Source organism: Brachypodium distachyon, chromosome 1, assembly GCF_000005505.3.
Source record: "Brachypodium distachyon strain Bd21 chromosome 1, Brachypodium_distachyon_v3.0, whole genome shotgun sequence".
NCBI classification, from domain to species: Eukaryota; Viridiplantae; Streptophyta; class Magnoliopsida; order Poales; family Poaceae; genus Brachypodium; species Brachypodium distachyon.
Genome location: NC_016131.3, coordinates 25,692,953 through 25,720,235, shown reverse-complemented (window position 1 = coordinate 25,720,235; position 27,283 = coordinate 25,692,953). Strand labels below are relative to the sequence as shown.

General features: G+C 45.0%; 1 protein-coding gene, 2 long non-coding RNA genes and 1 pseudogene across 3 annotated transcripts; 3 read left to right on the top strand and 1 right to left on the bottom strand.

The window, feature by feature from the left end:
* Positions 1 to 564: 564 nt before the first annotated feature.
* LOC100827352 lies at positions 565 to 5,949 on the top strand (annotated as a pseudogene).
* An 8,151-nt stretch (positions 5,950 to 14,100) lies between these two features.
* LOC100827043 (bystin) lies at positions 14,101 to 17,785 on the top strand. Its single transcript, XM_003563239.4, has 10 exons — positions 14,101 to 14,553; positions 14,629 to 14,755; positions 14,934 to 14,985; positions 15,066 to 15,393; positions 15,647 to 15,726; positions 15,808 to 15,855; positions 16,563 to 16,709; positions 17,004 to 17,076; positions 17,162 to 17,234; positions 17,358 to 17,785. Exons 1-10 carry the CDS (start codon positions 14,194 to 14,196, stop codon positions 17,435 to 17,437), a joined length of 1,368 nt encoding a protein of 455 aa, XP_003563287.1. The 5' UTR covers positions 14,101 to 14,193; the 3' UTR covers positions 17,438 to 17,785.
* A 2,691-nt stretch (positions 17,786 to 20,476) lies between these two features.
* LOC112271170 lies at positions 20,477 to 21,248 on the top strand. The gene is made up of 2 exons (XR_002964119.1): positions 20,477 to 20,619; positions 20,828 to 21,248. It is a non-coding gene; the product is annotated as an uncharacterized LOC112271170 (long non-coding RNA).
* A 4,852-nt stretch (positions 21,249 to 26,100) lies between these two features.
* Positions 26,101 to 26,848, bottom strand: LOC112271169. The gene is made up of 2 exons (XR_002964118.1): positions 26,684 to 26,848; positions 26,101 to 26,600 (listed from the first exon to the last, which is right to left on the bottom strand). It is a non-coding gene; the product is annotated as an uncharacterized LOC112271169 (long non-coding RNA).
* Positions 26,849 to 27,283: the final 435 nt, after the last annotated feature.

The window sequence follows — 27,283 nt, the reverse complement described above, 5'->3', positions numbered from 1 at the left end:
GTAGCTGGGGCTGGAGTAATGCTCTTCTGCTCAACTTTGGCTGGGGCTGGAGTGGTGCAGACCTGCGCCATGAGGAGAGCTGGCTCCTCATCATCTTCCTCAGCTTGGGCCAAGAAAGCCTTGTTTCTCCAGGGCTGCCTGCAGTCCCTGGCCCAATGGCCGCTGCGCCCGCAATTGAGGCATTTGTTATTGCGGGGGCCGTCCTTAGGGGCTGCCTGCTCCTCGCTGCCTTCTCCACCCTCGCGGTGGCGTGGTCGTCTTAGCGGCGGTGAAGGGGAACGGTGCCGTGGCTGGCGAAGCGGACTGTCGGCTACGTCTTGAGCTGGAGCAGACATCTCTCTCAGGATCCTCTTAACAGGGCTCTGAAACCAACTGTTAGAAGTTCTTCGCTGTTAGAAGATCTTTCACCTCACGTGCACAGGCTAGGTTGCTAGGTGGTTTATTTGTGCTGCATAAGTTTCAGTCTTTGTATTGCATACTGCTATATATATAGGGGTACAAGGTGGCTGACCACTAGTTCTAGAAGGGTCTACAAGCTACTACAGGTTACTACCTAAGCTAGACATGCAAGCACAGGTTCTAGAAGAACCTACAAGCTGCTACAGGTTGCTGCCTTAATTCCTAAGCAGGGATTACTCTCACAAGAAGTACACGCTTCAGATGTTGTATGTGTCAGCACCGATGCCCGCTGCAGCTATGGAGGAGTGGGTGCTGGCTGGATGAGTATGCCTCCAAACACAAGGTTGCCATCGATAGGCTGCTCCAACTTAGGGTCTTTGTCGAAGTACGTGATTGGTAAGACCTCATCCACCTCCATACGGCGCTGGGTACACAGCTGAAAATTTTGAGCAGACCTTGAATCTTAGCCAGAATGGTGATGGTGGCGGTTCAATAGCATGTGTTATGTTTTTGGCACACAGGGGTGATTTGATCTAATATGGACACCAAATTTTCTGAAACTTTTTAGAATATCAATTATTCATTTGCCTCGTCAACCAGAACAAAAATTCATTAAGAGTTCTTTTAAAAAAATCATTAAGAGTTAGAGTTACTCCCTCCTATCCATAAAAAGTGTCGCCCACTTAGTACAAAATTTGTACTTAGTACAAATGGGCGACACTTTTTATGGATCGGAGGGAGCAGTAAACACTATCTTGCACTCGTACCCCATAGTTTTTCAGTGGACATACCTTTTGCCTTGACATTATAGGTCTCCTGTCAATATGCACATGTATAGGCAGAATGAAGTACTTCCTCCGTCCAACAAAAGATGTCTTAAGTTTGTCAAAATTTGGACGTGTCTAGACATGACTTAGTGTATAGATGCATTCAAATTTGGACAAAGTTGAGACATCCTTTGTTGGACGGAGAGAGTATCTAATTTCAAGTTCACTTGGTTTCACTGTATATACAGAAGAAAAGAGGTGAGCTACAAGATGAATGATAAGTTCCAGGGAAACATGCAGAAGTACTTGGTTGACGGGTAAGTTTTTCCGAACTACTTTTGTTGACAACAACAAGGAAAATCATTTGTTCTATTTGAGCTAATTGCAGCTTTTTCAAACTGTTCTGATGGTGTCATCATGTGCTTTATTTATTTTAAAGTATCTTAGAATGTTGCCACGTGCACTGCAGACATCCCAGTGAAAAAGCTGAAAGGATTCGTGTGATGTTGTCTTTTGGAAAATAGTTCTCAAACTTCCAGTGAATTATACACAAGAAATACAAAATTAAAACCTGATGCTTTTGGGATGAAAATATAATTGTCTTTTTCTACATTGACATGGTTGTTTCTTTTATTCATAAAAATTCTAGCCTGATCAGCTAGTGGTACTGCTCAAGATTTACTGCTCTGTCTTTTGTTCTAGTTCCTCAGTTGTGCATATGAACTTATTATATAATTTGGTCAAATCCCAGTTATATTTATTTTATTTGGCACAGTGGAAGTTTACCAAGGGAACCGATACCATCAAGTGTCACTGGCAGATTGCCCACACTAACAGAACTAGAAAACTATGCCCTTGAGCAATGGGAGGTTAGAACGACAGCTTAACTCACTTATGTTTCCGATGTATATTTTCTGTTACATCATTGTTGTTATATTTCTGCTCATGGGACCACACTGTTCGAACAGTTGGATGACTTCATGCTTACTGCCCCTAGCAAAGGCTTATAGCCATTGTTCTGTTTTATTCCAAAACAGTGCTTTTTGCTGCAATTGATAAACTCATCTCAAGTTGAGAGAGGGACAAGTTTCAGCTCGTCTATGATGAAAACATTTCAGCGAGGTCTTCTGAGTTCAAGGTTTAACCTAATTACCCCCTTGCTTTAACAGTGAGTTGTGTATAAAAAGTAGAGCCAATTTTCATTTCAATACAATAGCATGTAAAGTTTAGCTCTTTCAATTGCTTGTACAATTAGATATTATATCTGGTAGCAGTGTCTGTATAGTAATATCGTAACCAAACTAGTTGTAAATTCAAGATGCTGTGGGCTACAACAAATTGTTCTTGCTGTCGTTTGGTACTTTGGTTGTCTGGTTTATTTTGTCTGGTTCTAAAAAGGGATTAACTGGTGGCACTAACAATTCATTCAGTTTAGCAGTTTGAGATTTTATAATTTAGATATTTGTAAATCATGTTTGATGTCTTAGTTCCCATGGTGAACTTCAAGAGTTCATTTCTGTAGTTCTGTTTTCTGCTGTATATCCTCTCCCCTCTAGCTATATTTTATATATTTATTACTCCACTGAATCTGTTGTTCTAGAGGTTATGATTTGATGATTTCTGTAGTTCTAGAGGTTCTAAACTAGCAAACATTCTCTAGCTATATTTTATATATTTACTCCACTGAATCTGTAAGCAATAATTCCAACCTAAAGAGTTCCTAATTTAAAACGTTTTACAGGGATGGTGACGCTCCAAAGTTAAGTGAGAATGGCTTCCAGTTTCTGGTGTGTTCTTGGCTGTGTCGGTTTATCCAGTTATCTGATAGATTTCCATCTTCGGTTCTCACTCTTTTCTATTTAACCAGCTGATGGAGACAAATGTACAACTTTGGTACATAATGCGAGAATACATTTCATCAGCAGAGGTATTTGTGTCGTGCAATTCTGATTGGACATCATTTTTTTTTGTGCTGACTATTTATATTACTATTGAACAGGAACGTGGAGTAGACCCTACGGAGTTGATATCATTTCTCTTGGAACTTAGTTTTCATACATTGGGAGCGGTAAAGTAAAACATTCTTCTACTAGATCATGTTAAGAACCATTCAGAAGTCAAAAGTTATTCAATCTTTGTCTCGTTTGATAATTAAAATCCTAATTTTTACATCAACATCTTCTTCAAAGTATTGTTGTATTTGTTCTGGTCTACTCCTCTAACAAGACAGGGCCAGAACACTGGCCTTTTTTTGCCTGGTTAAAATGTTTAAGAAAGTAACATAATTCCACAGCTTAGAAGAAGTTAAGGGGCTATAGGACTACAGTGATCAGATTAAATTGATTCTGTATATGTTTTTTGTGTTCAGATTTTAATGCCTGGTACGTTGTTTAAAACTTAACCACCAGTTTTTTCTGTCTCTTTTGTTCGTTCTTCAGGCTTATAGCTTCAATACTCTGACTGATGTCCAAAGAATTGCTATTAGAGATCTGGCGGAGCTGGGGTTAGTCAAAGTGCAGCAGGTATAAGTTTTGATTTAGTTTTTTTCCCTGATCAACTTGGTGAATATGAATTTCAAATAGTTCAATAACAGGGTCGGAAAGATAGCTGGTTCATACCTACAAAATTGGCCACAAACCTCTCATCGAGCTTGTCAGATTCATCTGCCAGCAAAGAGGTTTCATGACATCTTCTCCTTTGCTATGCAGTTTTAGCTCTTCAGATGTTCTTCATAACATCCACCTTGTTATCGCCTAAGCAACATTTGATGAAGATGATAACCTTTCCACCTAATAGTTGATACTGTAGGATATTATATTGGCAGGGTATTGTGGTTGTGGAGACAAACTTTAGGTTATATGCATACTCTGCTTCCAGATTGCACTGTGAAATTCTACGCCTTTTTTCAAGGTATGTGAGGTGTCAGATGAGTGCACCTAGCTCAGCCCTCTGTCATCTTTTACATTTTTGCTACTGCTTGGAAATTCCTATTGCACCTTCCTCCTTGCTCTTGTTTATCAACATGGTAAATGTTTGGTATGCAAAGAGGCGACTGCTTTTTTTGGTTGTGCACTTAAGAGGCTCTATACTTGCCCATTTTTTTCTAGTTAGGCTTCCAAATTAGTTTAGGCTAAACTAGTTTGGAAGTCTAAACAAATTTGGGGGGGCTGCTTCTCCAGGAAGCTGGGGGAAGGCAGCTTCTCGGAGAAACCGGTCCTGGAAGCCGAAAAGAACGCAGCCTATGTTGAGTCGCATTTTGTTACACGCGTTTAGTTATTTGGATGATTCTGATACTACTGGTCCCTGGTCACCTGTTTATTCACTCAGGAACTCGTTGTTGATCTTTGTTAGATACCTTTCTCATGACTGAATAGGCTAAGCAATGCCATCCTTCCTAGTGGAGTTCAATCCTTCATCCAGGGGGTACAAAACACAGCAACAGTATAGCGTGTCAGTGATGATTAGGTTGATAAGAACATGACTGTCTATTAATTTATTAACCTAACTATCTGTGGATGTTCAAGATGCAGAACTCTTCAGAATTATGGAGCTGTAGCCTGCTTGTAAATCTAGTTATTTTAACCCTCCACATCTTAAAGGATTGTTGCCACTTGCCAGTTGCCTACTGCTAGTTTTATTTTGTCAGTATTCACACTATGCCATGTTCTGGAGGGAGAGCTCTGCAGTTAGCAAGGTGGATCTCCTTTGCACCCACACTGAGCATTGATTTGAGGTTTCACACATAGAAATGGGAATGCTGGTGTTGAAGGTCTTACATGTGTACCTTCTTAGCGGTTAATGCTATTTTGTGGTTGTTTACTATACGTTTTTTATATTTTACTTCACGTGCTGTCAATTTTCAATCTTTGTTGAATGCTTCAAGATATGTTTTCTTAGGGTGGAGTATCAACTTCCAAACCTCATCGTGGGAGCTATTACAAAAGAAAGTCTTTATGGTGCTTTTGATAATGGGATCACTGCTGAACAGGTATTATCTTAATTATACATTTCTACACGATTCCTTGCATAGAGAAACATACTTATGCCTTTTTTTGTTTTTGTCAGATAATTTCATTCCTTAAGCAAAACGCCCACCCCGCGTAGCCGACAAAATACCTGTGGTGCCAGAGAATGTTACAGATCAGGTAAGCAAGCAGCAATCTATCCCTCATCAACCAGGATCATCAGTTCCAGTGACATAAAATAGAGTACCCTAATTATCTGATACAGATTAGGTTGTGGGAGACCGATCGAAACAGGGTTGACATGGTCCTGTCACATGTATACGAAGATTTTCCGAGCAAGGTGAACCCTTTAACCATCAAAGTCGGGCAGTTTCTTCAATTGCCATGTCCCTCTGTTCTTGTTTTAGCGCGAAATATAAACATATACTTGGGCGCCGCTTCCTTGTGCAGGACTTGTTTGAGCAATGCTGCGATCTTGCAAGGGATAACGGTTTTTTGCTATGGGAGGACTCGAAGAAGATGAGATTGATAGTACGAGTAGAGTTCCACCAAGAGATGCGGGAGTTCCTTCGCAGGCAAAGATGAAAGAAAGCCTCGGATTCTCTTCTGCCACATCTTGATCCCAAGGAAAAATGACCCATCGGATGCTCTTCTGCCACATCTTGATCCCAAGGAAAAATGATCCATCGGATTCTCTTTACAACACCCTTCTCCTCCGCAGGCAAAGTTTCAATTGCAGCAGACAGATGCGGAGTGGCGAAACGTCGAAATCATTTTAAGTTGAGGGTCTTAATCTAGTGTAATCTTTTTAGTAAATTGTTAGGCTTGGTGTCAGGTTTGTGCTCTGCTTAGTATTACAGATGGAATGAGAGAAAAAAATGGTTATAAAAGGTGTACTATTTCTTATTGGGTAATTGAACCGAATTATAAATACTGGCGTCCAGTCTTCTTTTCTCTCCTTAATCTAACTCATGTGTTGGCATATAATTTTTTTCGCTCCGTGCAAAAATTAAAAGCAAAAATAAATATATTTCTCTGTTAACTTAATTTTTAAAATACGTATTTTCTAAGTGGGGCACGTGCCCAGTCTGGTCTTAGGCAGCGGCGCCGTCCGCACCGTCCGATTGGACGAATCGATCTCCGGACGACCCGACCCGGCGACCCCTTCTCTCTGTCCCTTTTTTATTCCATCTCTCTCCCTCAGCCTTCCCATTTTCCTCTCAGCAGTGTCCGGCAGATCCCAGAGCGCCCACCTGAAGGACAGCCGAGGCCACGGACGGTGGCGGCGAGGTAGCGACGGGGCGGCGCTGGGTGGGGCCATGGCCGGGCACGTGGTGGCGCGGAGGCAGGCGGCGGTGGGGTAGCGGCCGGGCAGCGCTGGACGGGGCTGTGGAGTCGTGGATGTTTTGTCTTGCTTGCTCCCGCTGATGTGTTCCGCTTTGCTTCGGCGCTTGATCTGTTCCTAGCCTGCAATTTGATTTGGTTAGTTTTGGCCTCTCACCTCAATGGCCTACTTCGTCAGATGATATGCACTGACGCCTCGGCGCCTTGCACTTCCAATTGCTAAGCTCCTTGAAGCCCTGATCAATACTTTTTGCAAGTTCGCATGTCTGAAAGCCATGGGCTGGGCCAACACACAACTAATTAACCCCTTCTTATCAATGTCTAGGCGTTGCTTCTTACCATGAACAAAACACACACGACGTAGTACTTGCTGCAGGGTATTGTTTTGTTGTGGAGTGATCAGGTTGTCTCAGATGGCTGCTAGAACCTTTTTTTTTTTTGGCCGAAGTAGTTACTGGGAGGTGATGGTTTTGGTGATAAAAATTTGTAATTGAGACAAATGCATTTTTTGGAGGAATTTGCATGTAGTGATGATGGCAGGTTGGTGTCGAGGGATATTGGGAGTGTAGTGTTAATCTCGTTCAGCTATTTATCCGGTACTGCAGTTTTTCTGTTAGCAGATAGCGTTTTCTTCAGCTAATAACTTGTCCGTATGTGGACTGTTTCAGCATGCGACTCGCTCTCCTCCAGCATGCAACGACCGGCGAGCACAAGAACCAGATCAAAGCTCGATCTGGTTCTGGTGATAGCTCGTCATGTCGCATCCCGGTCTGTGACTCCGCCGCGCTCGCGCACGTTGAGCCATGGCCGGAGCCACGGGAGACGACGCGACACACAAGTCGTCGTGCGGCAGCAGGAGGTGGTGCGCGAGGTGAGCAGCGGCAGCGCCATGACGTTCCCCATGTTGATGCGCACCAACTACGCGGATTGGGCCATCCTTATGCGCGTCCAACTCCAGGGCGATGGGCTCTGGGAGGCGGTCGAAGGCCTGGAGACGTCGAGGCGGCAGGAGCGGCAGGCGTTCGCCGTCATCCTGCGCTCGGTGCCGCTCGACATGATGCGCGTGATCGCGGCCAAGGACAACGCGCAAGAAGCCTGGGACGCCATCAAGCTGATGCGCGCCGGCGTCGAGCGCGTCCGCAAGGCAAAGGCCCAGAAGCTGCGCAAGGAGTATGAGAACCTAGCGTTCAAGAGCGGCGAGTCGATCGAAGACTTCGTGCTCCGGCTGACTGGAATTGTGACTGACCTGCAGCAGGTTGGTGACGACATCACGGAGGAGAAGGCGGTGAAGATGCTGCTGCGTTCGGTGCCGGTAAGAATCAAGCCGGTTGCCGTGGCGATGGAATCATGCCTCGACTTCTCCAACATGTCCATAGAGGAGCTCTCGGGCCGGCTCTCCGCCACAGAGGACAGGCTCGATCCAGAGCCTGAGGTGGGCAGCAAATTGCTGCTCACAGAGGAGGAGTGGCACCAACACAGTCGCGGGTCTAACTCCGGTGGCTCAGGCGACAAGAAGGGCAAGTCCCTTGTGAAGGCCAAGTCCCCCGTCGCCACAGAGAAATCTGGTGGTGGCAACGCCGGTGGATCCGGCGAGAAGAAGAAGGGGAGCTGCCGGTACTGCGGCAAGCCCGGCCACTGGGCAGCCGAGTGCCGGAAAAAGGCTCGCGATGAGAAGCTGAAGGGCGAGCAGGTCAACCTGACCGCCGCCGCCGAGGACCATGAGCCGGCGCCCCTGATGGCGCGCGTCTGTGAACTGGAGGCGCCGGTTGACGACTCCATGCCGGCAGTGTTCTTGAACGAGGAGAAAGTGGTTCCTGTGTACGCCAGTGCCGGTGTCGGTGTCTGGTACGCGGACACAGGAGCCACGAGCCACATGACCAGTGACAAGGGCGTTTTCACGACGCTCGACGAGTCTGTCCATGGGAAAGTGAAGTTCGGGGATGGTTCACTTGTGGACATTCGCGGCAAAGGCACCGTTCTCTTCAGGTGTTCGTCCGGCGACCAAAGGATCTTGTCAGAGGTATACTATATTCCCAGGTTACGATCGAATATTGTTTCCTGTGGACAGCCGGACGAGAATGGCTGCAAGATCTTGATCCACCGCGGGATGCTCAATATCTGGGATCCGGAGGAGGTCCTGCTGGCGCACGTCCTGAGGGCAAAAAATCAGCTATACTGGCTTGATCTAACCCTAGCCGAGCCGGTCTGTCTATTGGCGCAAGGATCGGACGCGGCATGGCTGTGGCACGGGCGCTACGGCCACCTGCACTTCAGGGCGTTGCACGCGCTCTCAGTGAAGCAGATGGCACGCGGCCTCCCTGAGATCGATCATATTGGGCAGTTCTGCGACGGATGTGCATTGGGCAAGCAGCACCGATCTCCGTTCCCACAGGCTTCTGCATTTCGTGCACAGAAGGTACTCGACCTGGTGCACACCGATCTATGCGGGCCACTCCGGCCACTGCTGCTGGGAACAAGTACTTCCTCCTCATAGTGGATGACCACTCACGGTTCATGTGGGTGGAGCTGCTGCGCACCAAAGACGAGGCCCTTCGCTACTTCAAGAAGGTGAAAGCCATGGCAGAAGCGGAGCGCAGCTGCAAGCTGCTGGCGTTCCGGTCTGACCATGGAGGGGAGTTCAACTCCGGCGAGTTCGTTGATTTCTGCAAGGAACACGGCATCAAGCACAACACCACCGCTCCATACACTCCACAGCAGAACAGAGTCGTGGAGGGAAGGAACCAGACCGTCATCAAGATGGCCAGGTGCCTGCTCAAGTCAATGTCGATGCCGGGCACATTCTGGGCGGAGGAGGTGAAGACGGCTGTATACATCTTGAACCGTGCGCCGTCCAGGAGCCTCGCTGGTGCAACTCCGTATGAGATGTGGCATGGTAAGAAGCCGAATGTTAGTCATTTTCGTACTTTCGGTTGCCGTGCACATGTGAAGAAGCTAGGGCCCGGGATCAACAAGCTGTTAGATCGCTCCATTGCAGGGGTGTTCGTGGGCTACGAAGCTGGTGCCAAAGCGTACAGGGTATATGACCCTGTGGGCAAGAAGCTGATGGTGTCTCGCGACGTCATCTTTGAGGAGGCACGGCCATGGGACTGGACGGTGTCCGGCGCCGCTCCAACGCCGCCAAGCTCGTTCACAGTGGTATACTCCACCGCCACTACGTCCACGACACCCACGACGTCGACTACGCCGGTCGCTGCAACGCCTGTAGCTGATCCGGCAACGGCGCCCGTCTCAAGTGCTGAAGCTGACCCTCAGACGGACACTGTAGCAAATCCGACAAAAGACACTTCTGCAGTTCCAGCGTCTCCTGCTGCAGCAACTCAGCGGCCGGGCAAGTGGGCAACTCTGCCGTCAGAAATTGACAGAGAGGCAGTGGACACCGATGTCACTCCGCTGCGCTACAAGCGCCTCGATGATGTGTTTGCTCAGCTTGATAAAGATCCAGATGCAGATGGTGAAGATGTTTGCATGCTGGCTTCTGAAGAACCCGAAAGTGTAACCGAGGCTCTGCACAATTCTTCCTGGCATGCGGCTATGGAAGAAGAGATGCGCTCGATTTAAGAGAACAACACATGGGTGGCTGCAGATCTTCATGCTGGTTACAAGGCCATTGGGCTCAAATGGGTATTCAAAGTGAAGAAGGATCCAAATGGGCAGACCATAAAACACAAAGCACGTCTCGTTGCCAAGGGCTACGCTCAGCGCCAAGGCATTGATTTTGAAGAGGTTTTTTCCCCTGTTGCCAAGATGGAATCGGTGCGCCTGCTACTTGCCATTGCAGCGCACAAAGGCTGGTCAATCCATCACATGGATGTGAAGTCAGCTTTCTTGAATGGGGAATTAACTGAAGACGTCTTTGTACAACAGCCACCGGGGTTCAGTGATGAAGCATCTGTCAACAACTTTCTGAAGCTCCGAAAGGCATTGTACGGCTTGCAGCAAGCACCACGAGCATGGTACTCAAAGCTCGACAGCTCTCTCACTTTTCTTGGCTTCACCAGATGTGTGCTTGAGCACGCTGTTTACAGGAGAGGAGAAGGGGATTCAGCTCTGTTGATAGGAGTATATGTTGATGATTTGGTCATCACAGGTGTTAGCAGCCAGGACATTGCTATGTTCAAGGATCAGATGCAGCAGATGTTCAGAATGACTGATCTCGGGCTGTTAAGTTACTATCTTGGCATTGAGGTGCAGCAAAAGGGAGGAGAAATAACTCTGTCCCAAGCTTCATATGCAGCAAAAATTCTTGAGACAACAGGTATGGGGAGTTGCAATGCTAGCCACACTCCCATGGAGAATCGGCTGCATCTAAGCAAGAATGACAACAGTGCGCCGTTCGATGCTACAAGGTACAGAAGTGTAATTGGTAGCCTCAGATACCTGGTGAACACAAGACCCGACATCTCCTATGCTGTGGGGATAGCCAGTCGCTTCATGGAATCACCAACAGTGCAACACTGGGCAGCGACCAAACAAATTCTCAGATATATCAAAGGTACGCTGAGATATGGGTGTTGTTACAAGCCGGGAGGTACTGACATTTTGTCAGGTTACAGTGATAGCGACCTTGCCGGTGATGTTGATGACCGGAAGAGCACCTCCGGCATTGCATTTTTCTTGGGGAGCAGCATCATTTCTTGGTCATCGCAGAAGCAGAAGATTGTAGCATTGTCTTCCTACGAGGCTGAGTATGTGGCAGCAGCGGCTGCGGCGTGTTAGGGTGTTTGGCTGGCTCGGTTGATGGAAGAAATCACTGGTGAAAGTCAGCCAAACTTCAAACTTTGTGTGGACAACAAATCTGCCATTGCTCTTTGCAAGAATCTGGTGCAGCATGGAAGAAGTAAGCACATTGATACTAAGTTCCACTACATCAGAGAATGCATTGAGGATGGAAGAATGGACATCGATCATGTTGGCACCGATGGCCAAGTTGCTGATATTCTGACCAAAGCTCTCGGGTGAGTCAAGTTCATCGAGATGTGTTAGAAGCTGGGCGTTCAGGAGGTCAGCATCAATGCCGGGTAACGAGCTTAAGGGGGTGAAATGTAGTGTTAATCTCGTTCAGCTATTTATCCGGTACTGCAGTTTTTCTGTTAGCAGATAGCGTTTTCTTCAGCTAATAACTTGTCCGCCCGTGGACTATTTCAGCCATACTATGTAACGTTATGGCTCGTAGTTATCTCCTTTACGTTTGTTAGTTGGAGCTCACTGAGTTTCGATCGTGGGATGGCGCGACAATAGTGGGACGAAGTGGGCTAGTCGTTGTGTTTCTGTTACGACATGTACTGAAGAATAAAAGGAATGAAATGGAAAAGCAGCGGACGGTTGCACGCTGCGCAAATCTCTTGTGTTTTCCTCTTCGTGTATCCACCTACGAGTGAGCGAGAGTGAGAGACATTGCCATTGCAACTTCAGGGAGGAGAGGGAGGTGGGAGATGGCTACCTAGTTGTTTTGTACTGAATAAAATAGATGGAAATGAGTGTATTCATAAGATTGATAGAAATTTAATCTGACGAGTATGCAATAGTTAACCTGTCAATTATAAATGGATAAACCAGCTATTATACATAATTAACCTGACAAGTAGGTGTGAAAAAACTGGTAAGTAAGCATAGATAAATTGGCAATCGGGCACAATTAACTTGGCAAGTACATGGTACTAACCTGGCAAGCATGTGTGCATAAATCGCAATTATGCACAATTAATTTGGCAAGTATATAGGCACAGTTAACCTAAAAATTGGTGTGATAACCTGACAATTAGTTGTGGATATCTAACAACAGGGGCAAAGCTAGCACGTAAGCACTGATGTCAAATGACACCGATGACTTCTTGCTAATCCTTCTTGAAAATAGAGAAACGCTCATAATAATAATATGCAATGCCACCGGTAAATTTTAAAGAGTGGCCCCAATGATGTATTTTTTCTGGCTTCGCCCCTGCCTAACAAGTTGGTGTGGATAAACTGACAATTAAGCAAAATTAACTTGGCAAGTATGCACAGTTAACTCGGCAAGTAGGTGTGGATAATCTGGCAAGTAGGTGCGTATAACCTGGCAAGTAGGCTCGATAAATTGGCAACTAGGCACAATTAACTTGGCAAGTAGAAACAAGTAACTTGGCAAGTATGTGTGGATAAACCGGCAATTATGAACAATTAACCTGGTAAGTAGGCACAGTTAACCCGGCAAGTACGTGTGGATAATCTGGTAAATAGATCCGTATAACCTGACAAGTAGGCTCCATAAATTGGCAATTAGGCACAATTAACTTGGGAAGTAGAAACAAATAACTTGGCAAGTATGTGTGGATAAACCGGCGATATGCACAATTAACGTGGCAAGTAGTCACAATTAATCCGGCAAGTAGGTGTGGATAATCTGGCAATTAGGTACGTATAACCCGGCAAGTGGGCATGATAAATGGACAATTAGACACAATTAACTTAGCAAGTACTCTAGAAACAAGTAACTTGGCAAATATGTGTGTGGATAACCGGCAATTATGCACGGTTAACCTGTCAAGTAGGCACAATTAACCGGGTAAGTAGGTGTGGATAACGTAGCAAGTAATTGGAGAGAAGCCGGTAAATAGGTGTAGATAACCTGGCAAATAGGCACAGTTAATCCAACAAGGGGGTGTGGATAACTTGGCAAGTTGGTGTTGATAAATCGTATGCACGGTTAACCTGACAAGTAGGCTCAGTTAATCTGACAAGTAGGTAAGAATAAATTGGTAAGATGGGATCCAGAAACGAAAGCTTACATACTATTGTTGTCTTTGAGAAGCAATTGCAGCAAAAGAAGAAAAACTAACCAATGATGCTCATTTTCATCGAAGGAATTCACAAGTGCACCGCATAAAAAAGAAACGGGATTTTTTTTTGAGAGGAAAAAAAATGATTGCTTGACCCCAACAGCCGCATTGGAAGAAATTGAAAAGAGAAGTTGCTGTTTGGGCTCAGCAGTCGGTTGGAAGAGAAGCCTCTGTTTGGGCCGTGTCTAGCCTAGTTGCTTCTTGTTTTGGCTGTGGTAGGGACGTCGCAGGCGAGGGAGCACGCGAAGCAAGCAGGAGCTGGCGCACGCAGGGCGTTCACACGGACATACGGAAGCCGCCGCTCGTTGTGTTTAAGTGGGCCACGCCGCTGTGTAGTTTCGTCCATTTGGCCCAAATCTCATTAAATGGGCCTCGAAAGTCGGAAGCCAGGAGAAGACTGTTCAGCTCACAATATCGCATGGCCCAGCAATGGCAGCTCAAGCCCAAAAGACGAGCCGGCGAAGTGGTGGAACTACCGAGGCCGTATTTGTTTGGGCTTCTGTTTCAGATTCTGCTGCTTTTAGTCTTTTAAAAAGCACTTCTTCCGTTTACACATGAAGCTGGAGGTGTTTCCTGCAGCTTCTGAAGGGAAGCACCTCCCGACGTGTTTGTCAGCTTCACGTGTAAACGGAAAAAGTGCTTTTTAGAAAAACATCAAAAGTTAAAAGCTGAAATCCAAACAAACAGGATCTGAACCAGAGTCGATTGGTGAACAGCAGACGCCAGACGGACCAGAAAAGAAACAAAACAAAACCCTTATTTAAAAAAATAAAAAATAAACGCCACGGGGGCTAGGGTTTTACTCTCGTAGCCGCCCGTCGTCTCCCTCCTCCCCCTTGCCTCGCCTCGCCTCCTACACCCCGAAGGCAGAAGGCTCGAGCCATGGCCGGGAAGAAGCGCAAGTCCGCCGCCTCCGAGAAGCAGCCGAAGAGCGGCCGCCTGCCGCTCGGCGCGGACGCGGACGCGGTGGCAGACGCCGGGAAGCGACGCCGCTCGGGCGCCGCCAAGTGGCACCAGGCGGAGGAGGAGGCCTCCGTGCCCTCCTCCATCAGCGCCAAGATCCTCCGCGAGGCGCTCAAGCAGCAGCAGGAGGAGGGCCTCGCCGAGCCCGCTGCCGCCACCTCCCCGGCTGGCGCGTCATCCTCCTTCGCCGTCCCCGTCGAAGCTGGCGATGATGATGATGATGAGGACGTCGACGAGTTCGGCGGCTTCGACGCGCAGAGCGAGTACGACGGCGGCGTGGTGCGTGCGTGCCTTGGGGCTTTTCTTTTTGGGTGTCCGGCTGATGCGAATTTTCTGATTCCGTTGTGTTGCTAGGCGGAGATCGATGAGGAGGACGAGAAGGCGCTCGCGGCATTCATGTCCAAGGACACCTCGTCCAAGCGAACACTTGGTGATATCATTCTTCAGAAGATACGAGAGAAGGACGCCACGGTCTCAGCAGGTGGGCATCCATTCCTAAACCAGCTGGTTCTTCTCTGATACTTGGCACAGGAGTCAATTGACCATTGCGGCAATGACGAGCTATTCCGCATTCAGTTTAAACGCGTTTTGGATGTGAGTTAAATTGCATTGGTCAATATGAAAAAAGAGATGGAATACCTGAGTTTGTGTTTGTGCAGAAGGGCGGCCTCCTGTCAAGTTGGACGAGAGTGTTGTTGAGATCTATAAAGAGTATGTGCTTGGCTCCATACTCTATCCACGTAGAACCCGCTCTGCATTAATTATGTGCGATGCTAATTTTTCTTATGCAGGGTTGGCAAGCTCTTGAGCCGATATACTAGTGGGAAAATTCCCCAATCATTCAAGCGCATCCCATCGTTGGTATGCTGGGCAGAGGTGCTGCAGCTAACTGAGCTAGAGCATTGGTCTCCTAACGCAGTATACCAAGCAACACGGCTCTTCTCTTCAAACATGAATGCGAAAAATGCCGTGCGCTTCTATGATGCTATCCTGCTCCCCCGTATTCGCAATGACATAAAGCAGAACAAGAGGCTTCATTTTGCACTTTATCAGTCTATAAAAAAATCCCTCTACAAGCCTGCTGCCTTTTTCAAGGGAATTTTGCTGCCACTCTGTCAGGTAACTCTCATTAGAGTAGATACGGTCGTAGAATGGATGGAAAATTCATCAGTATCTTGCATTTTATTTTGCACTGTACATGATTGCATCTGGAGAGTAGATCTGGCTCCCAATAATATGCTTTTTAGGGAGCTATACTCTTGATCATCCAACCATAAGCCATATTTTTAGTGCTATTTATGGGCTTGCATCTGCACGAAGTGCATATTGCTTCCTTCTATTCATTTTATAGGCTCTAATGTTCTGACTGCAGGAAGGGAATTGCACTCTGCGTGAAGCAGTAATCACTGGTAGTATTATCCAGAAAGTCACAATTCCACCACTCCATGCGAGGTTAGCTGAATATAGTGCAAGATTCATCTCTAAGATGATTTTGGAGTTGGTATCTTATCCCTATTTGACATTTTGATGCAGCGCTGCGTTAATGAAACTAGCAGATATGGAGTACTGTGGAACCACTAGGTAAAGTGTGACACCTTAAAGTCTTCTTTGTTTGGACAGAGTATAAGAACTTCCCCACTTTTTTACAAATGAACATTGTACTTCTGTGTCTAAGCATTATGTTTTTTTGTACAGTGAAATTTTTTTGCTAGTCAACATTTTTGGTATATATTGAATTGTTGCTGTAGTGTAAGCTATAGCGGTTTAGATGTTACACAATGCAAAAAACATAAGTACTATTCCTTCACCTCTCCTTTTGCCTTGTCTGTCTGCAAATTTATACAACATTTTTTGCCAATGGGTTTGCATCTGTTGGTGTTAACATTTTTCCAAATAGAAGCCATGCCAATAGGACTTCCGTCTTTTTTTGTCCATAGTTTATGAATTCCTTGCTCGTGATGCTGTTGAATCATCAACATAGCTATCATGATGAGCATTATGGCTTCAGTATCTCATGACCGAAAGGGTCATTGTTGTGGTATTTCAAAAATTTCAGTTATGTAGCCAAGTTTTGTCATGGAACATCATAGACTGTTTTTCCTTCCTATGACCGTAGTTTGCGTGATCGTTAGCTGCCGACTGCATTGCATGTTACAGCTCTGGGGTTTTATAGAACATCAGGGTCGAGTCTGTATATTCCTTTTGTATATAGTTGTGGGTTGTGCGTGTGTTCGTTTATTAGCTTCTTATTAGCTTGAACATGTTGTAACCTAATATCTCTCTTGCAGTTACTTCATCAAACTATTTCTAGATAAGAAGTATGCTTTGCCGTACCGTGTGCTTGATGCAGTTTTTGCCCATTTCATGCGGTTTCTTGATGACGAGAGGAACATGCCTGTTATATGGCATCAGTCCTTGCTTGCCTTTGTGGAAAGGTTAGTGATAAAGCTTGAAGGCATATTTTGTTTAATCCAAAAGGCATCACTCTTAATGCAGTAAAACAACTACTGTACATCTAGTATAACAGGTTTTTTTTACCTGATTTTCTTCTTGGTAAACCTTTTCTATTACCGGGACATAGTATTCGACCTGAAAAATGTTCTTGTGGAAACTCTGAAGTTACAGAGTTTTACCACTGACCAGCTTCTTTGCGATTTATAGCTCTGAGATTTGATCCTTGCTAAGGTTTTCACCACTTCATTCATGTATTGCTAAATATTTTATGACAGATACAAGAATGAGTTGGAGAAAAAAGACAAGGAGAAACTTGCACGCTTGTTGGATCACCAGAAACACTATTTGGTACATCTCATCCCATCGTCCCCATGCCTGCATGAATTTTGGAATGATGCTGATTCAACTGAGATATGATTGTCACTGTCTCCAGGTTACTCCAGAAATCCGTAGGGAACTTCGGAGCGGTGCCAACAGGGGTGAAAAGGCGACCGACATGTCGATTTATATCCTTACAGTGCATGCCTTTTATTCTTTTTTTTCTGCAAGCATATTTTGCTTCGTATGTTGATGCAATCAAATTTTTCTACTGCGATACAACACTGTTGCGTCCTTAACTTTGTTCTTACGCTCGCCTGTTTCTGTGATCACAAAGCCAATTGAAGAAGACAGATGGGATGTTCCTGAAGTACCCATGGAGGAGGATTAATGGCGGCATTGAGTTTTGGCCAATACAGAGTAGGATGTTTTTTTTCTATGTAACGTGTACTCTTTTTTGGGTTCAGAAAGGCAGAGATAAATACACTGGTTTGTAAGATCGACCACTATGGAAGTTTAATTAAAGTTTCATTAAAGCATAAAATATAAGATTGAAATGTGCAAATGTACAAAAAGTGAATTTTGTAAATATATTTAGAACGTGGCATCGTCTTGATGACAGTAGTGTATGCTGAATTAGCTGAACCAAGTTACCGAAAAAGGGTGCAAAAAGTAGTGCTTGGGAAAAAGTGTTGCTGTACTACTGTCTTAAACCTTATGATCGCCATTATGTTTCACAGAGAGCCTGGAGTTCTCCTGTGTTAATTTTTTCAAAGAAATACTCAGTATTCATGTTTGCTCACCTCTCACTTGATACTGGATAGCATATGTGCATCCAAAAGTAACGTTGATTACATGGTTGGATTAAAATCATATGGAATCAAATAGCACTGTTTTATCTGTGCTGCCTGGATACCATGCTGACATTGTGGTGTGGAAACCTGAGGCGGAGTTCGAACTCGACGACAGCCATGCTGTATACCACAAGCATCGGGTTCGCTCCCTAACTCAAAATAATTAAGAGACCCATCTTCACACTTCCAGCAATTTACAAATTTGAACTGAAACCAAACTGATTTTGAATATTTCCGCAGAACATCTCGGCGTATCTAGGGAAGCAGCTCTCTGGCAAGGTTCTGTCGACTTTCGTGAGAGGGGGCCTCGTGTTCGCGGAGGGCAAGCACGCAGGGGCCGCTTGTGGCGCCACCATCCTCGCCAAGTAAAATTGTAGAGCTGCCATTTCTGATCTTGTAGCGTATATCATCGTGCGCTGTGTAAATTTGTAGTATGTAGTATCTCCCTGTGTATATAATTGAATCCCCTGCACCCTTTCCATTGTTGTATACCCATCCATTTATTGGGATTGCCCCTGCATTCCCCCTCCCTTGGACTGGGGCAGTGTAGGATCTCTAGAATTATTCTTGGACTGAACTACGGGGTTAGCAGCGTAGTAGTTGTCTTTATTACTCTTCACTTTCTGTGATGCTAACTTTCCTGTCAGTCATCTAGTGCTCTGCTCCTCTTAAGAACATTACACTGTAGGCTTGCGTGTCGGTGATCCAAAGCGTAGTAATAGGATATCAGTTCATGTGCATTCATCAAACTATTACACTGCATTTCGGCACCATTTCTTGCCGGTGTTTGGTACTTGCTCAGCTCCACTCATAAAGTTGACCTGCTGGAAAAAAATTACCACTTGGTTGGACAGATAGTGAGAGACACAAAGTAGTTAGTAGTCCATGGATGCCATAGTACGTACACTTTTGCAAAAACCTGCAGGCAAGGGGAAAAAAGGATCCCTCAACAGAACTTCTTGAAATCAGTGTGAAACTTGTACTCCTTCCGTCCCATATTAAGTGTCAAAATATTACATTCATCTAGACGTTTTTTAAGTATAGATAGATCCATATTTGAACAAATCTGAAACATTTAATATGGGACGGAGGTAGTAATAATTAACTGGCCTTTCAATCATCACACACATGACAGCTTTAATTTCTTCTCCAAAGGTGCTCCAAAAAAAAGAACTCCTTTTTTCTGCAGGTTTTCTTATTAAGGTGCTGCTTTTCTGAATCTGTGATTGCAGCTGCACGCGTGCTCTGCTCACACTGCCAGTCTCGCAGGACAGGATGGTATGAAGACTCTGCATCTGCAGCCAGCCATGGTGGTGCCAAAATGTCAAACTAGCTTTGGCATCAACACTTTACAGCACTGCATGTCCTCTGTCTAGGGGAACTTAACTGGTGCAGAAGACAGTAGTCAGTAGGCCTAATCTTTGGAGCAGGTAGGTAATCTTAGTGCCATCATTGGCGCTGTGTGTTTAATTATTGCAACGTAGATTGATTAATGATGAGCTGATGCCATTTTGTCTTAAGATAATGGAAGAGAGGTCTCTTTGACCACCTGTCGAAGATGCACACAGCCTCAATTATTACAAAGTTATTACAGTATCCTCGCCGTAGGCGAAAAGGAAGACTATGCCTGTCTAGTTTATATATTCATTTTTCCTAACCATGTTTTATATTACTAGCAAAATTGCTGGCTTATAGGGAATACCAGTTCAGGCTAGCTAGATTTATGATAGAGTTGGGTTATTTACATATGACAAAATCTGTCTAATCTGGATGTCTGAACATGGCCAGGCCGGTCATGCACCTGCAGGTGCCTTTTCCTTCTATGGTTCTATGTAACAAAATGGAAATAGTATGCTGATCTGATTACCCACTAGCCTTTTTGGAGTTACACTTGAACTAGCTACCTCTTTTCTCTTGCCTTGCTGCTTCCATCTCTTTCAACCTGCAAGTACCATGCCAAACTGGAGCCGCACTGCCTCCCTTTAAACAGAAAACATAAGATCACAACTCAAGTCTTTCTGCACTGCACTGCGCACAGCTTGCACCCCTGATGAAATTTCCTGGCAAATCACTCCCGTTAATTAATCAGTCAGCTTTTTTCTTAGAAAGCTAGTGAATTAACTGATCCAATTTTTTTCTTGCTGATTTGCAGTGCCATGGACAGCTACTAGCAAAACATTCCCTGAATGAATTTGAAACATCAGAACAGTGCACTGCTGTTACAGGAATAACAGCTGCTAACTCATTAATTAAACACATGTGCTGGATTGCAGTCCCTCAACAGTTCCTAGGTTTTGTTTCAAAAAGAAAGTTGAGTCCTAACAAACTCTTAGCATCATCATGTGTACAGTAATGTAAACCAAACTGGCTTGACAACTGCAGTACTACTACTGCTGGTCCAGATTTGATGCAAGTTGGAGAGTATCTATCCGTCTAACATCCACTTGTGTCTCTATCAAGAGAAATTAAGGCACCGAACTAGTTAATTGGTTGGGGGTGTTCATTTTGATAGTGTCAGTTGACCTTAACCAATGCAGCTTCCCAGCACACACACATGCATGATGCTGACGAGTACTAACTAATTAAAGCTAGAAGCAGGAGGTTGGAGGAGCAAAAGGCGTCGCTGCTTTGCTGCATTTTTGTCTATTCCATTTGGATCCGGGCATTTGTTTCCTAAGAAAAGGTGGCTCGGATCAGATGCCGGTGGGGGAAGAAAAAGGTACGCGCCCATGTTATGTTCTTCAGCACTACGTGCTACAGTACTATGTTTGTAGTAGCATTTCTTTAATTATGTTCTCTTCCTTTATAAACGGAGTCAAAAAGCTTTGCCTCGTCTCCCTAGTCAAAGAAGTTCAGTAGTACACTTGGTGATTAAGCATCTGATAGTTAATCTGGAGGTTTTAAATACGAGTAGCTTCAATTGCCAGGGAACAAAATTTGACTGTGATCCTGCTGGAATCCAAAGGAGGGACTTGTACGTGGAAGTAAATGTTGGTCGCCATGGCTGCAGCCTGTGCAGTTACACTTACACGTGCCGTTGTTTTGGTAGCTGCAAGCTGGAGGCCACTACACATCTACAGACTAGAGCAACTACTACCTCTGATACAAAACCACAAATGGTCCATGGCATTGCATGCATGGCAGGCAGCAGGTGAGTCCACGTACGCACCGACAAATCCTTGATGCCAAACATATACTCTCGCTCGGCTTAGAAATAACTGACGTGGATTATTATAAGAATTTATATGAATTCACTTATATGAATTCACGTAGTTAATTCGGGATGGGGAGTACACGATATCTCATACATAAATTGGTATGGACGGGAAAAACATATTTTTTTTTGAAGTCATTGTTCTATTAATTATCGATCATCTATCTTAGGTACTCGCTCCGATCCATAATAAGTGTCGCTTACTGATATGCAAAGTCAGCGACACTTATTATGGATCGATCGGAGGGCCAGAGTATCGTATAATTCACATTCCTTTCCATTTCATTTGATTCCGGCCGTGCTTTCGTCAACTTTTCACATTTGTGGCAAGCAATTTTGGGGACTTAGCTAGGTCTGGACTCTGGACCACGGGAGCAGAACGTACGGGGGCCGACTTCTTTGTTGATTTACAGGAATCATCTGGCCGGTGAAGTCGATGCTGCAGGAGCCGGCCCTGTGACTCACGGGTGTACAACTAACGGATGTCCCTAACTTGCTATAGTGGCCGTGCATGTGACTTACTTTGCTCTTCATGCATTTCTATATTTGGGTCTCGATCTCCATCGGATCCGACCAAGCTTAATTAAGATGGTCAGCAGCTGGTGGCGTCTATGCGTCCAAGTAAAAAGGCGTAGCTAGATCCAGGAGATTCACGAGACCCATCGAATGGCGCCAATGGCAAATAATTAACCAAAGATTCTAATTTTACTGCCAGGAGTAGCTAGTAAACGTCGTCGTCGGGTAGTTTGTTAATAGCCGTGTTTACCATATAGTACGAACGTCTTGGACCAGTCTGCAATATTGTCTGTCGGGGCCGGCCGGGTAAAATGTCTTTTCTGATTCGTTGTACAACTATAGAAATGCATGAATAGAAATCGAGAGAGAGAAAAGAAATACAGGATTGCCAATGCCATGGCATTCTATTAATTAGCGATAATAACTAGTTTTTCTCTATCTTTTTTAGTACCTTGCAGTATCCAAGATTAATTCTGTCCATCTTTTTCACCTTAGTATCCCAGATTGTTGAGAGAGGTATTATTATTATACATACACACTTAGATCATGATAAAGTTTTTATCCAGTGAAAACCATTGTTAGGTGAAAACTTGCAAACTTTCTTCTGAACCGTTGGATCTTAAAGGTGTGGTCCAGATGAGAGGTGGGAGTCTACCCCATCACTTAAACGCGAATTTGCAGAAACCCCCTCCCATGCCCAGCCTTTTTCTCCTGCCGTGGCCCCGTATAGAGCTCCTCCGCCGGCCATGATTACCGACGCTCGCCCGTCCGGTCGTCCGCCGCCCCGCGCGCTCTGCCCCTCCGTGCTCCCCCGTCCAGTGCTGCGCGGCTGGCACTCGCTAGCGTATGAGATTTGGATTCATCAAGAGAAAGAGAAGCAGAAGCAGGCCCCGCTGCTCCAATGCGTGATTTTTTACAATAGAATCATTCCTCATGTTATTTTGGCCGTCTCTGGCAGTTTGTTTGAGACTTGGTTCAGCCAGAAGAGAATCAAAGTGAAACTTGCTACTGTTACAACCTATGTTGGAGAAAAATTCACTGTGAGGGGAGCCTCTGTCGGAAGAACTTTAGGCCAATGAGCTGTGAAGTGGCAATGGAGGTGCATGCGTTGGTAAACTATGAAGCATCCTTCCTTGCTGTGACCTGCTGAACCTCTGGATTTCTCCTTTGCCCTCCCTGAATCAGATAAAGCAAACATCTCTGCAAGGCCAGCGAGCAGCATGGAGACGCAGCTCCGCCCACCTCCCGCGCCTGGGGTTAGCACCTCCGACGCCAGCGCATGGGACCGCTGTCACCGCCGCCAGCGCCTTCTCCGATTCAATCGCCATCGGGCTAGGGATTGCGTTTGGGAACACAGAAGAGGGCGAAGCGTTACCTGGTGGAGAAATAGGCTGGGCGTGGGAGGGGGTTTCTGCAAATTCGCGTTTAAGTGATGGGGTAGACTCCACCTCTCATCTGGACCACATCCTTAAGGATCCAACGGTTCAGAAGTAAAGTTTGCAAGTTTCCGCCCAAAGGTTTTCAATGGATACCTTAAGGTATGGCCAAAGCAAAACGCAAACGGCCTAATTACGTGGCGCCCTTTTTTTGTCGATTCCCTTGTCTTGCATGCATGCATTGTGGTTTTCCGTACGGATGTGCAGAAGAAGGGCATGCATGCATGTGAGGCCGACCACGTCCACGCACGTATACGTACATGGGCTCGGAGGCAAAAAAGGTAAAATTAATTAATCAAACAACGACATGGCCAGCCAGCCACACACAGCTTAATTAATTAGGTTTCGTGAGTGGTGTCAGAGTACTGTGAAAAACAGCTTGCTAGCTCATGTGAACGTTACCCGTCGTACGTACTTACGTAATCGTTTCGTCATACATACGTTAATTAAAAACTTGCTTCGAGATCTACATCTGTCGATCCACCGACCACCAGCTACATATGGAATATGTACAAGGTTTCTTAGGTTTGATCAAAACTTCGACTAAAATTAGACTAACGGGATCAAAATGATAAACATAAGCAAGAATTTTTGGATTTATTTCGTTGCTACTCACTCCGTCCAAAATAAACGACGTGGATTCGCATAAAAATCTATATGACTATACAAATCCACATTAGTAATTTCGGGATGGAGGAAGTATTACTTTATATTAATAGAGTGACTATATGTCTAATATTGTTGGGTGTGAAGGCAGGTTCTTTTTTCTTTAATGCATGGTGTGGTGTGTTGTTCAGATCTCTGAACAATTGTCGACCGCTGGGGTCCACATCACAGTGTACGTGCCTACATGTATGCTGCCTGTTAGGGCAGGTTTCAGAGTTACTAATTTAAGTGAGTTAATGTTACGTACGTACTGCGTCAGATCCATGCATGATTTATAAGCTAGCTGGGGTGGAGTGAAAAACACGTACTTACCCCTTGTCGAAACGAATTGAACCCTTTGAAAATAAGTAAAACTAATTAATTGTCCTTAAATGACCACCACCAGCTAGCCAGTGAAACTGCAGTAGAATCAGTTAAAAAGGGGAAGATACCCATGATTTGATACGTATAGGATATTGTTGTGTAAAAGTGCTCCAGTAAGTAATACTCCCTCCGTTCCAAAATAGTCCACGTCAATTATTTCGGGACAGAGACGGTATGTGTTTTTGGAGGGAGTAGCAAGTACTTACGCACAATCTCGTCGCCAAGACGGCTGCTACCATCTGTTCTGTTGAAGTATAATTGGGTCTGCTTTTTTTCCCATCAGTTTTGAGCTTTCAGGTGCATAAAACTCTTCACATCAATTTAAAAATATTGCCAGGAGCAAACATCCACTGGCTAGCCACAGTATACATAAACCACTTAATTAATTAGCCTAGACAGATGCCCAGATGTTCCCCAGTAAGCCTATATCTAACTCCGTCAGAACACTGCTCTCACAAAAGTCAAAGAAAGGACAGGACTCGATACAGTAATACTCTTGTATAGAAATCCCAGACGATGCTCCATTTTCAATCTTAAACTAACTTTTTTAACTGTCAGACGATGCTTAACCCCAGCTAGTGCCAGCGTCACCCCTATCACTGTCGCGTCATGCGTGATGACACGTGAGATTTGTTAGAAAAGATCAGATGCAACTAACTGCCGAAAACAAAGCGGCCAGCAGCCACCGGCCATGATCGATGGAGGAAAACCAACCGATTTTAATAAAGGTAGGGATATCGAGCTCGACATGCCAACACCTCTTTGTCATCCATGTGCTTTTTGGCGGATTAAGCCTGTTTTCATTCAGAAAATTCCATTAACCATATATAGTCCCACCAAGAATAAGAAAAATACGCAAGAGCTTAATGTCATCAGCATCGAGACTGTATTTTTCGTTTCTCTCGACTATTCTGAATTTCTCTTTCCGTCTTTCGTCCCTCGACTCTAGAGCCAGGGAAAACTTTGGGTAGGGATGAAAACTATTGTACGGTATTTACAGTTTTGAGGGACCAAGTGTCTCGCTAGTATTAGAGTTGAAGGAGCCAAACTAGACGTTGATATAATTTCTATATTTTCCTTGCATGTACCATGCATGGAAAATTAAATTAAATATCGATAAATAGCATCTTTGTCTTATGATGTTGATGTTGACAGTCCAATAGCAGACAGCCCAATGGCAACATGATCGATCAAGCCCCGACTTAAATATGTGTATGTCTTAATTACTCCTGCATGCATATGGATCGAGTTCATCATCAATCCATCATGCATGGCAAGTGGCTGGTCCAAAAATGATTATTCGCAATAAACTTAATTAAATTGATGATCATTATTCTTGCATTCCTCTTTCTCTTAACCCTAAACAGACTTAAATTCCTCCCTACTATAGCTGGAACAAATTAACTTGATGATACATGTCGTGTACATACAGTAGTATACACACATGACACATGTCGCGCACCGAGCATGCATGCATGCATGTTACATGCACCCTACTCAGTTCACCAAAGACAGCAAAAATCTTTGCATATGCATGCATCAGGATTCGTGCGTACGGATGGACGATTCTCTTTCTATCTCATCTCTGGCCGCGCTTGCTTTCTCTTCTCGATCTTATCTATCATGCGGTCACGCCTTTCGCACTGTAGGTACTGTCCCCGTTTCATAATTCTTATCTCAAATTTTTGTATCTTAAAAGATACGTGTAATATTTCGATAAGAATTATAAAACGGAGGGAACATTAATTACCCTACTTTGCACAGTGATGTGACAACGTGTTCCTTAGACACTTTTGATGAGTGGGGCCTCTGCACTTGCCGTACGTGGATGGTCGATGTGCTCTATTATCCGTATCATGCATGCATTAATGGGTTATCGTCCGATCGGCCTAATAATAACGTACACGTAGGTGCGCTGCAGCTGCTAGCTGCGCCGTCCCGTTCCATGACGTTGGATGATACCAGTAAGCAATTACTCCGTAATAAACTTTAGCCGGAACAAACATTACAGAAACCTGCGTGCATGAGCTAGAGCATGTATTGAAACGAAAAATATATATGCACCGACTCGACATATGCATGTACTCGTACACCCAACAAGAGTGCACGCCATGTTACTACTGCATGCATCCCTACGTATAGCTACCTTTAGCAGCTGGGCCACTTTACACCATCGATCCATCTGTACGTACATACGTGTTCACAACATCGATCACGTATAGTACACTGCTCATGGGATGGGACATGCACCAACAAGGGCCAAAGTTGCATCGAATAAAATCGATCAGGATTCCCGTACGTGCTCTTTCTATCTGCAGTACGTGTCTCTAGCTATAGCTAGCTGCATGCTGATCGATCCCCTTTCACATATATTCGGTCGTGCATGCGAGAGTACGTGCACTACTAGCTAGCTTGTGCACAGCAATGTGACAACTGACAGCGTGTTGTTGTTGTTCCTCCTGTAGCATCGTCGTTCTGATGAGTGGGCCGGCAGGGAATTAATCTCTGCACGAATTTGATATATCCTTGTGGGACGATGAAAAATGTCATTGATAATTGCATGGATGAATATATATCTATTTACTCACAAGATCCCTCGGAATTATGACCAACCACCAAGGCCGGCAGTTTCCGATGATCGATCGATGTTAAGCTGCAAGGAGAACACTGTCCAGAAGGCCTTTTTTTGTGTGGAACGAGCTAGCTAGGGTTAGTATGGTCATTTCACGCTTCACTAACAGCTTTGCAACGGATGAAAACCGACGGCACAAAAAAAAAATTAGTTTATAATAGGCCGAAATTTAAGCAGTAGCACGTGACAAGTTCTTTTCGGCCTTTTGGGCTGGCTTCAAAACTGCCCTCCCCTAACTTCCTGGAGAAGCTGCCACCTAAATTTGATTAGGCTATTAAACTAGTTTGGTCTAAACTATTTTAAAAGTCTAACTAAATTTGTGATGCGGTTTTTCCACGAAGCTTTTAGAAGAAGCCGCTCTTAAAAGCCGAAAAGACCGTGGCCTATACCAACGGGCACGTCACGTTTTCTGAGATTCCTCTTCTACCATTTGGAAAGCAACCAATTGAATTGTAAAGATATATATGCCGATGTTTCAAATTTGCGTACACACGAAAAACGGACATACTCGTACTCTCTGTCTCTGTCTTCGTGAGCTGCGAGCTCAACGTCACGC